This window comes from Antennarius striatus, chromosome 12 (genome assembly GCF_040054535.1).
Source record: "Antennarius striatus isolate MH-2024 chromosome 12, ASM4005453v1, whole genome shotgun sequence".
Taxonomy (NCBI): domain Eukaryota; kingdom Metazoa; phylum Chordata; class Actinopteri; order Lophiiformes; family Antennariidae; genus Antennarius; species Antennarius striatus.
Genome location: NC_090787.1, coordinates 19121725 through 19139016, shown reverse-complemented (window position 1 = coordinate 19139016; position 17292 = coordinate 19121725). Strand labels below are relative to the sequence as shown.

At 43.7% G+C, this 17292-nt stretch overlaps 1 protein-coding gene across 2 annotated transcripts in view; it reads right to left on the bottom strand.

Annotated features, from left to right (window-relative positions):
• Positions 1-16232, bottom strand: part of plcl1 (phospholipase C like 1) — a 109128-nt gene extending 92896 nt beyond the window's left edge. For both annotated transcript variants that reach the window (XM_068329178.1, XM_068329179.1), the window contains exon 1: positions 15339-16232. In XM_068329178.1, coding sequence (XP_068185279.1) covers positions 15339-15518 — 180 coding nt within the window. In that variant the 5' untranslated portion in view covers positions 15519-16232. The remainder of the gene's footprint in view (positions 1-15338) is intronic.
• Between the last annotated feature and the right edge of the window lie 1060 nt (positions 16233-17292).

Genomic DNA, 17292 nt, shown 5'->3' with positions numbered 1-17292 from the left:
ACTGGGGGTGGATTTCCGCAGGCGGTGAACATCCAGGGAATGGACACTGAGGTGGTGTCCTCGTAAAAGTAACTGTGTTCACCTGAACAATAAAATGGACTGGACTACAAACTCTAATTTTCTCTACAAAAGAGTCAGAGCAGACTATCTGCTCAGGAGGTCTTTTGAAATGCAGGGACCACTCCCTGAAGACCTTCTAAGACACTGTGGTAGCCTCAGCTATTTTTCATGGGGTGGTCTGCTGGGGGAGAAGCATCACTGTAGCCGACAGGAAAAGACTGGACAGGCTAATCAGGAAGGCAGGCTCTGTCATTGGATGCTCCCTGGACTCAGTGGAGGTGGTGGTACAGAGGAGGATGACAGCCAAGCTGTCATCAATGATGAAGAACCACTCCCACCCCCTGCAGGAAACGCTACAATCACTGGAGAGCTCCTTCAGCGATAGGTTGCCTCACCGAGATGCGTGAAAGAATGCAATCGCAAGTCTTTCCTGCCCACGGCCATCAGACTCTACAACCAGCAATCCTCCCAGCAGACCATTCATAGAACATCACACTCGAACTCTGGATCACCAATGTAGTCTGTACTTTGTAGTGTAACTGTAAATTTTACATTGTAAATTGTTGATAATATGTTAACATGTATATCATGTTAATATACAGTATATATTTCATATGCTACATATGTTAATATGTATTATTTAAGTACATATGTATGACCCCCCCCCCTCCCCCCTGCCGCAGTCACACAAATTTCCCCTGTAAGACGAATAAAGGCTATCTTGTCTTATATTAAACGTGAATCCAATGTACATCAACTTTATTATGTCACACCAACGTTTGTTTCTTTTTGGTTCTGCTAGCTTGGGGGTTTTAAACTGTGTTCCGACTGGTTGCCAAAATCCGATATTTACCCCATCCAGATTGATATCAGATGTCTCTTTTGTAGTCAGAACAGTCACATAGCACATGAAATCTGAATTTTCCATGCCAGTTGGAAAACCACATTTGGGAGGTAGTTTCATATTGTATTTGGCCAGACTCAGCCTGAACAGCTCCAAACACATCAATCAGATTTGACTGTCCGTGACATCGTTCTACGCCCCGCAAGAGCTAATGCACATTACGGAGCATGGACAACGCTTCCGCCCCAGCGTCATTTCTGTGGCAACCTGTCTGATCAGCCAATAATGTGGCCCAGTCTGAACAGAGCAAGATCGCATCTTGACACTTGAAAAGAAATAGCCCTAAAAATCCGATATGGAAGGAAATCTGATTGGTATCTGATTTGCCTGCAGTCTGAACGAAGCCTTAGTTTAGCGGAAATGTAGTGCTAGCGGATGGAGTGGTAGTTATGTAACTAAGGCAAGCGTCTTGACAAGCGTCAAGAGTGACTCATAGACAGATGTGGAGGAGAGAGTCCACTCATTAAAACAAAACATTGTTCAGAATCAGATGAGACAGAAAACAGAATTAACGCAAGTTCTGGATTCTTTCTTTGCGCCCCAGTACAGATTGACCCACAGACCTGTACCGGTCCATGATCCAGAGGTGGGGAACCACCTATCTGGTGGTTGAGTGAATGCTAACACAGCAGGAGAACCTTAAAAATGAAGGTGTCCCGTTAGCAGCAAGTCTTACAGAGTCAGAGTTGCACAGATTGAATTGTTCACTGAGTTCACAGATGGTTGATTCATGAAACTTTGATGCACTTTATGTAAACACAATAATATTACAACAGTTCCAAGTATCTTCAGCTACAGCTGAAGATACTTGGAACTGCATCAGGCTTTAGGATGCGCCTCTGCTTCACATTCAACAGCTCTTTCTGAAATAATGGTTACCGTATAAATACAATATGTACTTCACAACAGTTGCACTTTATGTAAACACAATAATATTACATCAAAGTTTCATGAATCAACCCAAACATGCAGGTTGAGCTTTACATTTTGATATAAGTGAAGATCACATAAATACCAATATATCTGAATTACCTCTGGATAATATTTATTGTAATTTGTCACTATTTCCTGGTAATAAACTCTACTTTCCATGGAAGAGAGATGGACTTTCAAATAAATTTATTGTAAAGGTTAAACTAGAGTTGTTATTAATTCCACACAGTCCAACAGTAATAAATAGCGGTTAGCTCAATGCTAACATAATATGGAAAATCCCATTGCCATAATCACATGCTAATCTGGTAATAACAACATTTATACAGTAGCTCCAGACATTAATTAATTATCTACTAAACCTTATGAATTCAGAATAAATACTATGGGTTGTCTGAAAACGATCTTACCTTCAAATCTCTCTGAAATCCTCCGAGGTAAAGTGTTCATGAAGATCCTCTGATCCTGGGTCATTTTGACCCGGTTTATCCGTGCTCTCCATCTCCTTCCTAGCTTCTCAGAAGTTATTCTAAAGAAGGAAAGGTCCTTGTCTTTGTGTCTTCTTGCTGATCTGTTGACACAACCGTTCACCGCGCAGATAAATATGATAGTTTTGGAGTTAATCGCGTCAAGAGTTGCATTGTTTCTTATGGCTGCTAAACTAGTTTGGGCGCCAGTGACGTACGACGCCCACGTGACCACTGAACGCAGAAGCTGCTGAGGCGCAGATTTTAAGCTTTTTTGACCAAACGGATGATGCTACACATATAAAATTTATTTTTTCTTCTATTTTTCATAATGATGAATAACATATATGTCACTTAAAATTAACTTTACTGTCCCTTTAATAAGGCTGGCAGCAGTTATACTTATTTAAAATATTACTTAACAGGTTCTTAGTTGATTCAGTCAACTAGGGAGCATGCATTTTCATTTTAATTCAAGTTTTTGTGAGAAAATAGAGTAATAAATACATTTTTCTTAAAGTAGTCCTATTATGAAAAACACATTTTTTCAGGTCTCTACATATACATTGTGGTCCTCCCTGAACAAACTCTAAAATACATAGGAAAGGAAATTGACAGACACCACCTGTATGGCTGGACCTTCTTGTCGGTCGTGTGGAAGGATGCTAAATGTCATCATCTTTGCAGTGTTGCATTTGAGCAACTAACATTACCTGGACAGAAATGAAGGCAGGGATGTTCACAAGCACACAGACTGGACAAACCATTAATCAAATTAACTGATGTGAGTCAGATTAAGTCAGTGAGAGGTCCTGGATCGTTAAGTTACAGGTAGACCTCACCTGGTTCCAAAAGACGTGATTTAAGTCCAAAAACTGTAAAGGCGTTAAATTAAATAGTCTCCAGGGTAAATTGAAGATAACCATTCCCAGTTCAGTACTTTATCAACTAAATACCAATCTATTTTAAGATTATAATCAATTAAATTTCATTTTTAATATAGTATAGAAAAAACAGCCGTTTCTTCCGCTTTGTGGGTCACAAGGGTTGCTGGAAGCTATTCCAGCTGACAACGAGCTTATAATATATTGTATGTTTTGATTTTTATTTATTGTACATTCACTCATTCATTCGCATAGTATTACCTTTTCATTTTACAGATAAAATAATATTGTGAGCTTTTAAAGGTCTTCTAGTGGTTTTACAATTTTAATATTTGTGATGAATAGACGTTAAGTGAAATGATGTAAATTTTATTTTTATTCTTCAATGTATTTTTTGAAAATCGTCGTATAATTGGGAACGACATAACTACAAATGACATAACCTGTGTTTGAAGTCAACTGGCAAACCAAAATCTACTGACAAGACCAATCAACAGCATGTGAATATAACATAATTTTTTTCTGTGTTTTTCCCCCATTAGAAGAGTAGTAATTGGTAGATTTGCCTCATTTTGAATATGTAAACCCATTTATTCTTGTAATAAACAGTGGTATTTTTCTGAGAAGAGACCTGCACAAATCCATGGAGCATAGTAAGGTACAGCTTGAGGAGTCTTCTACGGACAGTCATTATGAGAGTACAGAAAGTGGTTGTTCAGAACAGGCATTCTAGCTGTGATAGACAGTCAGACATTTGGTCAGTCTGTTTAGCTGTATGTAACAGTAATTGGCACTCTTCTGTAGAAGCATGTGGAGCAGAAGCTCCTGAATAATTAGCTGTCTCAATTAACCGATCGCATGACAAGAGCTTGACAAAGATTTGGTATCTGCTCTATTGTCATCAGTAGACTAAAGGTAAGTGCAGCAAGACGCTAGGAAAACATGATCTGGAGATGTCCGCTGAAGAATGCCTGTCCAAGGAACATTCTGAATGACTGCAAACAGACCTTGAGATGTCATTCACTGTTAAAGATACTGACTCACCTTTCAACAAGATTGCAAGAAGTAACCATTATTTCCCCGTCAGGTAGCCTCAGATTGCGACTATAAATATGCTGTTTATGGACAAGTGAGTCAAACACAAGTAAAATTTCCAGGACAGAAATTTGCTGGACTAGAGGTGCTAAAAGGTGCCACTCCTCAAAATGTCACCTGGCTCCAGAAATGGGTCAGGCCTCACCTAGTTTATGCCCTGTGTCTATAGGATCGTTTCTCTCCACCTTCTTGCCCAATTAATGCTTATCATGGCTTGACAGCACCATCTGCAGCTCTGGAAATATCTGTCAGCAGCATCTTTAACACAGAGATCATACAATAAAAGCATTTGTTTGTTCACACTGAAACAAACAAGGAGAGAACAACAGCACTCCAGTGTGTAATCTCAAGTAGTGTTCCATCAGCAAAGAAAGCCTGAAGTGTACAAGTCAATAGCTTCCCCAGTCAAGGATGAGTAAAGTCTCGTCTTCTCTTATCTGCAACTAGTTTGACTTCTAACACCCAGAAAGAAAGGATTAACATGACAAAAATACAACTTATCTTCCCTGTTACATGGCAGCAGATCTCATCACCTATTCCGTGAAACATTTGGTCTCTCCAATTTAAAGGCCGTTTGTTGAATTTCCATGTGCTTCCGTCATAGATGGAACACACCATTACACCTTTGAGTTTACACAGATCAACACGGCCGAATAAAGTCAAGCAAAGAAAATTCTGATGGTAATATCAATCCATCCACTACTCGTAGAGGAGACGATCGTAATCCTAACTCTATAGCTGCTTATTCACCTTGTGAGTCGCAGGTCTGCTGGAGCCTGTAGCAGGTTGTTACAGGGGAAAGAAATGGTACACCCCAGATAACACACCAGTTCATCAAATGTCAAACATGAAACACACACGTTCACATCCACGGACAACTTGGAGTGACCAGTTCATTTAAGCTGCATGTTTTTGGATGTGGAAGGAAGCTGGAGAACCCGGACAGAACCCACACAGACACGTGCTGCCCAGTTTTAAACTGTAAATATTGAACACGATTGATTTTATTAGGGCTGCCTCTTGGAGACTGTGTGGGTTTCAGAAAGTTTTGCACTGGACAGACGTCCACATTAACAGACACATGTAGTCCTCAACCTACAAACACAACTGGTTTTAATAGCCTGTTCATAGCTGAACTGCTCATAAATCATTATTTATTACATTTCAATATATAATTATTTGAGGTCATTTAAATGTCATTACTACTCTAAATACTACAGTAATGTTGTTACTACTCTAAATACTAAAGTTGTGTTCCCTCAGACTTGGTTCTACATCATTTAGTTCCTACAGGGGGACATCACTGTCAATAATGAATAAATGTGAATAGCAGGTAGTGACAGTTTTCCTATAGGTAGTCTATAGTCTACATTGCTGCTCTAACTTTCAACCTTACCTGAATGGTCTCCAGTCTCCATGTTGGTGAACATGTCCATGATCATAAATACATTGTGGGCTCATTTCCTGCTCAGAAGTTCACAGAGATGTGAAGAAAAGAAGGAGGAAACACTGCAGATGACACGCCAACAGGAAAAACCAAAAGACCACAGGAAGTCTGACATCTGAACAAACTGTTCATGGAGTCCGAGATCTGCTGAGCCATGTGAATCTGACACGTGAAATGTGAATTTATGGGGTCTTAATATTACCCTGCTGGGCGGGGTTGCGGTAGAAAGGGGAACTACAGTAGTCAGATGTGGCGGTATATGCTGGTTCATTTCAGAATGTTTGTAAGTCAGATGTTGGCATCTTGAGGACTACCGGTCATTTGGACAGAACCACTTGCTGAGGTCCCAGACCATTCCACTTCTCTGTATGTGGATTGGGATGAATCTGAATGAAATCGAACAAACCCCTGAGAACATTGTGGAGCAGACATCCTTCCAGCTGATTAACTGGTAATCCACAGGTGTGTGTAACCTCCTGTTGTCTGTACGGTACTCCAGCGTTGCCTGAACGTGTCCACACGTCAATGCTCTCCTCAGCTTTTTTGTTGTTCTTTCCCTATCTAGCAGTCACTCGGATAAACTCCTGACCAGTAGCTGTGAGGACCTGTGTGTTCCCAGTGGCACCAGGAGTAGAATGACACAGAGAGACAGAGGGCCTACAGTGGCCCCATTCACTGTGTGTGTGACACGAACAATCACACAAACTCACCACACACAGGAGATGGTGTAAGCAAATCATTGTTCACTTGGTGGCAAAGCATTGCGAAAGAGTGTTGAGAGAATGGAACAGAGAGAGACCAACAGTACTGAAAAAAACAATAGAAGTCAAAATGCTAATGGATGAGAGATTGAGGGAAGATTGGCACTGGGAAAAAAAGGTACAAGATTTCAGGACAAAGGTGTGTACATGAGGGAGGAGGAGGCAAGGCAGGGTAAGAACTCACAGCTCCCCGAGAAAGTGTGCAGCCCATATCAAACACAAACAGGACTCCCAGCGTGGCGGTGATATGAAATTCCATGACTTTTCCATGACTGTACCTAATGGAGCATAGCCACATCAGTGAACATTAAACTTTTATTGTTGATTTAGATCTCCCCCAAGAACTGCCACTTTATTGTGGTGGGAGAGTTTGTGTGTCCGAATAATCCCAGGAGCAATGTTGTCATAGGCCTTACGCTCCTGCTAGGGTCTCCCATGGCAGTCAGGGTGACAGACCAGACGAAGAGCAGTACCAAAACCTATATGATGACAAAAATATCAAGGACCGTGATGTCGCCCAGTATGACACAAACTGGGCTCCATCCGAGAGCCAGGCCCGGGGTTGGGGCTTGTATGCGAGCACCTGGTGGCCAGGCCTCTGCCCAGAGGCCCCCAGCCGGGCTCACCTGAAAGGACGACGTGGAACCAACCTTTGTAGGACTCACCACCCGCCAAGGAAACCATAGGGGATGAGTGTAGTGTGGATTGGGTGGCAGTCGTTAGCATGGAGCTCGACAACCCAATCCCCAGACCAAGAGTCTAGCTCTGGGGACATGGAAAGTCACCACCCTGTGGGGAAAGGAGCCAGAGCTTGTTAGGGAGGTCGGGAGGTACCAACTATATTGGGCTCACTTCCACTCACAGCTTGGGCTCTGGAACCCAAACCCTTGACAGGGGCTGGACTCTTCACGTTTCTGGTGTTGCCCAAGGTGAGAGGTGGCAGGCTGGTGTGGGCTTGCTTATAACCCCACATCTCAGCCATCATATATTGCAGATCACCCCAGTGAATGAGAGGGTCGCATGAGACACCTGTCGCACCCTCAAAAGTCAAGCCAAGGTCAGCTTTACTGTCAATGTACAACATACAGCACAGATGAAATTAAAGTCCTCTCAGACCCACGATCAACAAGCAGTACAACACAGGCGGTACAACTGGCAGTACAACAGACAGTACAACACAGGCAGTACAATACAGGTCTAAACTGGCCTAAACTGATGTGGTATCCATCCACCAACACTTGGGAAAGAACGAGATCTGGTCTTAGCTGATGTTACGTCCATCCGTCAATACATGATGTATCTCTCTGCCAACATGTGGGAAAGAACGAGATCCGGTCTCAGTTGACATTGTATCCATTCACCAACCAGCAGTGGGGTCCTGAACCACAGCTCGTACCTCAGATTTGGCTTGTATATCAAAAGAAATATGGATAGAGTGATAGCTCGTATCTCAAATAACTCGTATCTTGAGATTCTGCTGTCATCAAAAAGGACTCCTGGCTCCTAACTTTGAGGGTTTATTTTGTGTTTTATCGTGGACATTACTAGATGTAAATTCAGTAGAAAAAACCAAACCTTGATAAATATCCTGCAGCGGCTCAAACCCTGAAACTTTCCAAAATCTGAACTACCTTCCTGTAGCATATTGTCCCAATCCGACAGAGATATTATGGTGTGTCATCTTTTACAAGATGCTTTTTCTCACGGCCGATTATACGTAATAAAATGGAGCAAAGTGATTCATCTGACGTCAGTCCAGCAGGAATACTGAACGCTGTCCGGCAGTCGAACTCTGAGACAACAAGCTCTGTCCTCCAAACATGCGATATGTTCTTCAGTGTGTGTGTGTGTGTGTGTATGTGTGTGGTCACTCCCCAGTGCTAAGCCCTCTCACTACTCAGCCTGACAGACTCTGCATGCCGTCTGGCTTGTTACATAGTCGTACTGTAAGCTAATTGCTGAGGAAAATTAATAGAACAGAATCAGCCTAATGTGTTTAACTTGATTAATGTGGCTTTAAGTCACTACATGATGAAGTAGGTGTCGGCTAGCTGCGCCAGCTCACCATGGCCTCAATAAAAATGCATGAATGTGAAAATGAGCTGAGGAAGAAGGAAATGTCAGAGAATTTTAGAGCTGGAGATGATGAAATCACTCATGAGTGTTAGTTTGTCTGGATTTCAGTTGCGTTTTGTGTAGTAGTGGAGGTTGAGGAAGAGTTGGTTAATTTTGAGACAGATCAGGTATAAATGTTGATTCTGAATCCCTTCTGTACATTTTCTTTTTTTCTCTTTTTTTTCATATCATAAAAATAACAATGGGCAGATGACAGAAGGAATACAGAGGGGGATGTTATTCCACTAATGGGGCCATGGAGCTCCAAACACCTGATCATCAGTGGATGGATGCAGCCACTACTTTGTGCCAGGCAGATCATTTTCTATACACCATCCATTTCTTTGTTGTGGACAGAACCTTGTACCTTTGACTGTGCATATGTTTCCTGTCTATTTTATTCAGGTTAAAACCTTTACCATCTTACCTCTGTCGTCCTCTGGAAACAGAAACCCTGGGTGTATTTTACCAACCCTGGCTGGTAGGAAAAATTCCATGTTACTCCTGGTAAAGCGGAGAGAGCTGCTAATATTGCATGATGAAAGTTTTGTTTGGACAACTCTCAAATTAATATTCACTTGTTGATAGAAATCTGCAGCTGTGAAACCAGTGCCAAAAGAAATTGTGTCCTCTGGCTGGATTTGGGTCCATAATTTGCCATGTGCAGGGCCATGGTTTCAGCTTTCAAATAGCAGACGGTGACCTGGCTAGGCTCTCCACCACTGGGCTTATCGGCTATAAAGCTCCGGCTAACTAGCTGCATGCTGCTAGCTCTCTCCAGGCACTAAATTTGGTTAGTTTACATGAAGAAATCTGTATAGGTTTGTAAATCTGACTGGAAATTAAAACCAGAAACCTTCCCAACCTTCAGTTGAAGTGAACTGGTCTTCTTAATGGACACGTTCAGTTTTGCTTGGCTCTACACACAAACACACAACATCGCTGTGGTTCTGAAACCTTCAGGAGAACCATAGGCTTTCCTAAGTCACATAGATGTCACTATTTGTTTATTAGAATGAAGATTATTTCTGGCAATAAGGGTCAAGGGTGACTGGTGACTGGATACAAGACTCCCTTGAATGAATCATCTGAACATAAAATATGGAACTGCACTGAGAAAATATGCTTCTGTGACTAAAAAAAGTCCAACATAAAAGGTTGGGAACTGAAGTCACTGATAAGTCCAGATCAACCGTGTGGTGAGAAGCATCACCCCAGCAGTCAGGTCAATGCTACAGGCTTTCTTTAGGATTAGGTCACCATTATAGATATACAGGATGGAGCCTCCCACCAGTAACTTTCAAAAGCATTTGAATATGTTACGGTTCTGGACCAGGGGGAACCACTGGGAGGAACGTGAACAATGTGTACAAATACAATGATGACGAAGTAAAGAAACATCAGGTGCGTTTACCAGGTCGCCACCATCTACACCACTGCCCCTGCATGTAGCTCTACTGGGGGGAGAATAATGCCATTGTTACAACCCCTCCTGCATCAGCCTTCAACATAAAGAATGGACCCTCTGACACGACAGGATGTGTGTGTGTATACATATATATATATACATATATATATATATGTATATATATATATATGTATATATATATATTATATATATATTATATTATATATATACACATGTATATATACAGTATATACATATATACACACACACACACGTGTGTGTGTGTATATATATATATATATACATATATATACACACGTGTGTGTGTGTGTGTATATATATATATATATATATATATATATATATATATATATATATATCCCGCTGGGATCATAAGCTGGCCAAAGGAGGAGATAGAAGCCACAGATATCAAGACTAGAAAGCTCCTCACCATGCATGGAGGGTTTCACCCCAAGTCCAGCATCCTGAGGCTGTACACTAAGCGGAAAGAGGGAGGCCGAGGACTAGTGAGCATCAGGGCCACTGTCCAGGATGAGACATCAAAAATCCAAGAGTACATCAGGAAGATGGCCCCAACAGATGAACTGCTCAGTGAATGCCTTAGACAGCAGAAGCCTGAGGAGGAAGAGGAGGAGGAGGAGGAGACAACATGGAGGGACAAGCCCCTACACGGCATGTACCACCGTCAGATAGAGGAAGTGGCTGATATCAAGAAGACCTACCAATGGCTGAATAAAGCTGGACTGACAGACAGCACAGAGGCACTGATCATGGCAGCACAAGAACAGGCCCTAAGTACAAGGGCAATAGAGGCCAATATCTACCACAGTAGATCTGACCCAAGGTGCAGGCTATGTAAAGAAGCCCCAGAGTCAGTCCAGCATGTGGTAGCAGGGTGTAAGATGCTCGCCAGCTCAGCATACATGGAAAGGCACAACCAAGTAGCTGTGATAGTGTACAGGAACATCTGTACCCGGTATGGACTAGAAGTACCCAAATCCCAATGGGACATACCACCGAAGGTGGTTGAGAACGGCAAGGCTAAGATCCTGTGGGACTTCAGCTTCCAGACCGACAAACAGCTACTGGCTAACAAACCGGACATTGTGGTGATGGACAAAGAGCAGAAGAGAGCAGTGGTGATAGATGTGGCGATTCCAGCTGATGCCAACATCAGGAAGAAGGAACACGAAAAGATTGAGAAATATCAAGGGTTGAAAGAACAGCTGGAACAGATGTGGAAGGTTAAGGTTAATGTGGTCCCCGTGGTAGTAGGAGCACTTGGGGCAGTGACCCCCAAACTGGAAGAGTGGCTCCAGCAGATTCCTGGAACAACATCTGAAGCCTCAGTCCGGAAGAGCGCAGTCCTAGGAACAGCTAAGATACTGCGCAGAACCCTCAGACTCCCAGGCCTCTGGTAGAGGTCCCGAGCTTGAGGATGACACACAGATACCACCCCACAAGGGTGAGAGGGACATTTTTTTTTTTTTTATATGTACCTGTATATATGTACACACACACACACACACAGTGTGCCCTCGGTCTTTGCGGGCACTGCGTTCCAGGAACCATGCCATTGAAGAATTTGTTTTATTATTTACGGTAATTATAACATTTATGAACCCTCCCCATACGAATATTAAACCACCTTCTATCTGTATTAGCTTTTCCCACACTCTTATCGACTGCTTAAAGCACTTTTTTGTCTCACTAAAGTCCGAGACTGACGGAACACAGCAATTTTCAGATGCCGTCAACCAAAAGAATGCACTACGGTATCACGGGACTGCCTACTAAAAATCCCGAGATGAGGTGGAGTCGCAATCGTTGATGCCCAAATGTGCAAGGACGCACTGTATGTATATATACGTATAGATAGATAGATAGATAGATAGATAGATAGATAGATAGATAGATAGATAGATAGATAGATAGATAGATACTTTATTAATCCCGGAGGAAATTGTATATATCCACTGCTCAGGCATTACATAACAAATAATGATTATAACGAATGATAACGAATAATAATAACTACATAACCAATAATATAGTATATATGTACCGGTATATACTATATAACCATACATATATACAAATAAACAAATATATACATGTACTGTAAATGTGTGTGTGCATACATATATACACACACACACACAGACAGCAGGGACAGACAGACAGACAGACAGACATTCACACACACACACACACACACACACACACACACACACACACACACACACAGTAAGTGAAAATCCCTGAAAATATTTTCTGTTGGTCAGAAACACAAAAATGAGTTCTTCCTTCATGAACTGTTACTGTGGCAACGGAACGTTTGTCGTCCTTGAAACATACCCTGTGTTAAACAAAGTGAGGGCTGAGCATTTGAGGACCGCTTCACACACACATACTGCCCAGTTCACACCACTCTGAGGACATCACAGCATCTCACTCCTCTGGTGTGTCAGTGTGGACACTCCAGTGTGTGTCCACGGTGACTCTCACTCCACTGGAGACACGTCTGTCCTCCAGCAGGTTCAGGTGTGACTGGAGCACGAGGACAGACATGTCTCCAGTCACATCTGAATCTGCTTCAGCTCCATCACCTCCACCAATTTGGCTCATAATGAACCACAGCAGTCATTACTGCTTTGTTCTAGTGCAATATTTAAGAAAAATAATCATAATAATAATAATAATATAAGAATATGTTGTGAAAGCTGGTTCTCTGACTGATCTAGAGCAGTAATGTTTGAACAGTTTGAGCTAAACTCTGGCCTCAGGTCAGTCTATATCCTTCTTGTTTGTTACCACTAGATCCAGAATAAAGTGTGATGTGTGCTAGATAAAAGATAAGACAGTATAAGTGATGTCATAATTTTCCTTTCTGTCCAATCTTCATAGACATCAACTATAAGCCACATGTAATCTCTTCCTGGAATGATGAAGAATCATTTACAACCTGAAAGGTTGTCCAGTGACCTGGGGGTTCCAGTGCTGCTGGAACACAAACAGTCCTTCTGTCTGAATAGAATCACCTAATGACTGAAGAACGGCTCCTTTAAGACTCCCATGAAGTCACATGTCATTGAATATCTGTGTCCCAGAAGACTACCACTCCATCATCGTCACTTCACTGGACCATCCCTGCATCCAAACCGATAAAAAACATCAAATCTGACACCTTCCTCTCGTACACACACCAACTGTGGTTCAAACATCACCTCGTTGGCACAGGTTATTGAAAGTATTATTAAAACAGGGCAGCAGTGGCTTTGTTAGTAGAGCAGGTCGTCCAATGATCACAAGATCGGCTGTTCGATTGCCACTCCTACCCAGTCACCCTGGAGTGTGAGCTGACAGTGGGGGGTGTCAGCTAATACTCCGAAGCGAGCACCGCCGAGGTGCCCCTGAGCAAGGTGCCCTCCCCTTTTCATGTTGCTCATTAGGGCGCACCGCTAAGGAGCTGCCCGCCCCACTCAACCCCCCCCAGCACCACCACCACCACCAAATGCATGCCTACAGGTCCCTTGTGTGTGTGTTACAGGCCTGTACACACTATATATGCATGCACATGCACTGACAAGTGTGTTCTAGACTGGGATTAATAAAGTAAATTTTAATCTTAATCTTATTTAAAAGCAAAGAATATCTTTTTAATTGTTTGACTTGATTCCATTTCAGAGGAAGTGGATGAATAAATCAATAACCAGTAAAACAAGTACTCCAACGTCTTCCCTTGTCCAACAAGAGACCAAACATTGTTCATTTTGTAAGCTACAAATGCCATCGACTCCATCTTTTCCCCTACATGGGATTAATAAAGTTAATTTCTTCTTTTTTCTTCTTTGTCATCTTCTTTGTGCTCCAACATGTAACTTTGACAAAAAATCAGAGTAGTTTCCTGAATGTTTAATCTGTTGCACTTCAGGCGGTGAACCGTCAGTCTTTGGTGGTTCTTGGTGCTCTTACGTGCCGCGTCGCTGCTCACCGTACCTGTCGCTGACATCACTCGTCAGTGCGTTCGTGTGTCTGCATCGTACATTCACACAAAAGCTCTTTATCCAGTGTGACTTCTGCAAGGAACACGCAGAGCTTCCTGGACCAATGACATTATCAGCTCCCTGTGACATGAAATATGGAGCCTGGTTCCAGCATCAGAAAGTCATAAACCTCAGGGGCAACTCAGCCTCAAGATCTTCCTCCGTCGGTGACTTTTGACCTCACAGAAAACCTGCTGCCTGATTTCTGCCCTGCTTAATGACCTGGCCTCGCAGCACATGTGACACCCAACCTGACATGATCAGTTTGCCATACTCAAAGATAATGTTCCCAAACATGATCCCTGCTTCCCACCCTGATCCTCACAAACCTGCAACCTGAGCCCAGGTGATGGTGGAAAAGCATGACGTCACCGTGACACGAGCAGGTCAGTGGGTGAGGGCTCTTTCCAGTAGCTATGGACATAACTCAGTTTACTTACTGTAGCCACGGACGTGGGACATGTATTCATACGTGTACGCCTGAAGCTAGTGTGACAGGTCTTCTAGGTCAGCAGTGGTAAACATCTAGGAGTCGGATCCTGGAGCCCCTTTGGGACTGTAGCTGACATCTGTGACGATGGCTCCTGTTCTGAACTACATCTGATCGCTAAATGTGTCTCCAATGAGGGACGAGTTTCAGGAGGTTGAATCATTTGAAGATGGAAAAACAACACAATCTGCTGTGTGGAGCTACTGAAACTTGTGCTGACAGATGCTATGTTTGGCTGATCAACTGATCAATGGGGGGTTGAATGACTGGACTTTTATTTACAGACGACATAGTGTTTTACAGTTGCATCACTTCTTCACACAGAAGCTCCTTAGGTTTACTTTAAAGGGTTTGTCCTGATGTGTCCACCATGGAGGAATCTTCTCAAAACCTTCGTCTATAAAGACAAAATCAATCCTTCTTACGGCTCTCTGTCCAGCATCATGGATCCTGCAGTACAGTTACAATGAATCTAAAATTGCGCACTCAAGACGCGCGTAAAACGATGAGGAGTCGTCATAGGACGCGTGCCACAAGCCCACAGGCGCGTCAAGACAACAAAGCATAGCGTGGCTTCGCTACACTCACGGTTCACTACACGTCCCATCCATATTCAGCCGCTTAAAACAGAAGGCATTATGTTGGCATTTCCTCAATATTCCCACCCAACCTGGCGGAACCTCAGCACACCACATAGGGTTCTTTACCTTGATGATGCTACTTCTGCGGGGTGCCGCCTTCGCCGAATCCAAGACAACGGTGTCAGCGTCCTGGCCGCCACCGGGGAGGATGACGCCGGTCCGCCGACCGCGGGGCGCTCTGGGCGGAATGAAGTCCGGTGCTCCGTCGTTGCTCAGCCCGTCTCCAAACCCGTCTCGGTCAGACATTTCGATGGCGCAAATGAAAACACCGGAAGGGGAAAATTAATCAACTCGTGAACGAAAGTTTCTCTTATCGGCTGATGCCATTTAAAGGGGAACTCGGTTGTTTTCCTGAGGCACAGGCAGCGCTCACACGGAGAAAAACTCACAGCCACAAGGTCATCATGAGCAAAGTGGGAGGCGAGCGTGACGATTTCAGGCTGAGTGGAATCTCCCCACTCCGTTTCACTCAGTCACACTCAGGTAAGCGACTTAGATGAAAACTGGACTGGTGCGCTCCTGGAGGCGCGCAACAAGTCCTGAGCGTTCGCCGTGGTCGTTTCTTCGAGGTCGTCAAGGCGCAGCTTGAGGATGAATCCCTTTAAAACGTCGGTGCGTGTCGAGAACGGTGACAACGGATCCGTAAAGGTGAAGAAACGTTTAAAAAAAAACCCGCGCTTGCTGTAGGATCACCTGAAAACCAGCTCGGTTCTCCCGAAACACATCGATGTCAAAGTGTAGACATGGGCGGACTTAACGCTGCGTTAGCGCGAAGAGAGAAGAGGATCTGTTCACGCGTGACGGAGGAAAGCACCGACCCTCTGGGGCTTTTAACCTCTGCCCACGGCAGCGACGGCGCACTTCGGACGACAAGAACGAACGAACACAATTGACCGACGCTCCTCCGTGGGCTGCCACCTCCTCCTTTCAGCCTTCCACTCAGCTCCTCCTACATGCTGCCCGCAAACACGATTGACACGCAAAGCGGCCAATGCGTTCAGTCGTGGGGAGAGTATGTCCACATCAGAGGCTGCGATAGGCAGTAGGTCACGTCCCATACGCCACAGATCGCTTTTAAATCCACGGAGCACTGGCAAACACGGGAGAAGCCGAACTGGGGAGACAGCCGTGCGCAACGGACTGATTTCAGTCCGAACGACAGGGGCGTGTTCAGACGTCAACAACGGCGGCCCACGGAGAGAACTGCAAAGGGTACAGAAATACACGAAGAGTATACACACACACGTACATGCTGCTTTGCCTTGGAGCGCTTTGCAGCCTTGTTTCATCAGAATCCACGTTCATTCGATTTAGCCGGTGGGTGAGTCCTGCCGGCTCGACCCGTCCAGGGTAAATCTTCCAGTTAGTTTGTCTTGTAGGTATTCTGAAATACAGCTGCGGACCATCCCAGCCCACCTGACCTGCAGGAAACCCAATAAACCAGGGGCTCCCAACCCCCGGGCCACGGACCGGTAACGGTCCGTTGGGCATTTTGTACTGGACCGCACAGAAAGAGAAAAACAATTTAAATTACTTCCATTTTATTTATTTCGAAGTCTGAAAGATGATTTATTTTGAAAAATTACCCGATTCTCTGTTACATCGGGTCCCCAACCACCGGGTCGTGACCTGGTACCTGGTCGGGCAGACAGAATGTTTGACGTTCTTTTTTTTTTTGATTACAAGTCTAAAGATGTTTCATTTTGAAAAGTGACATCTGTGCGCAATGACACACAGACGAATGCGTGCGTCTGTCCCGCTTGACAGGCCTTGGTCACGTGACAGGTTACCAGCCATTACCCCTAAATTAAGCTCCCACAACTGTGCCAGTGTTCTGGATTAAAGTCAAGGCAGATTATCCAGAGATTGCCGAAAAAGTATCGAAAACCCCATTTCGATGAATTTGTTTTCCCAGTTCTCGCATATTTATTTCTTTTCACTTCTTGCACACTTTATCTATGTCAATGATTTTTTTCATGAAAGAAAAATATAAAACAAACATGACAAGATTGAAAACAAG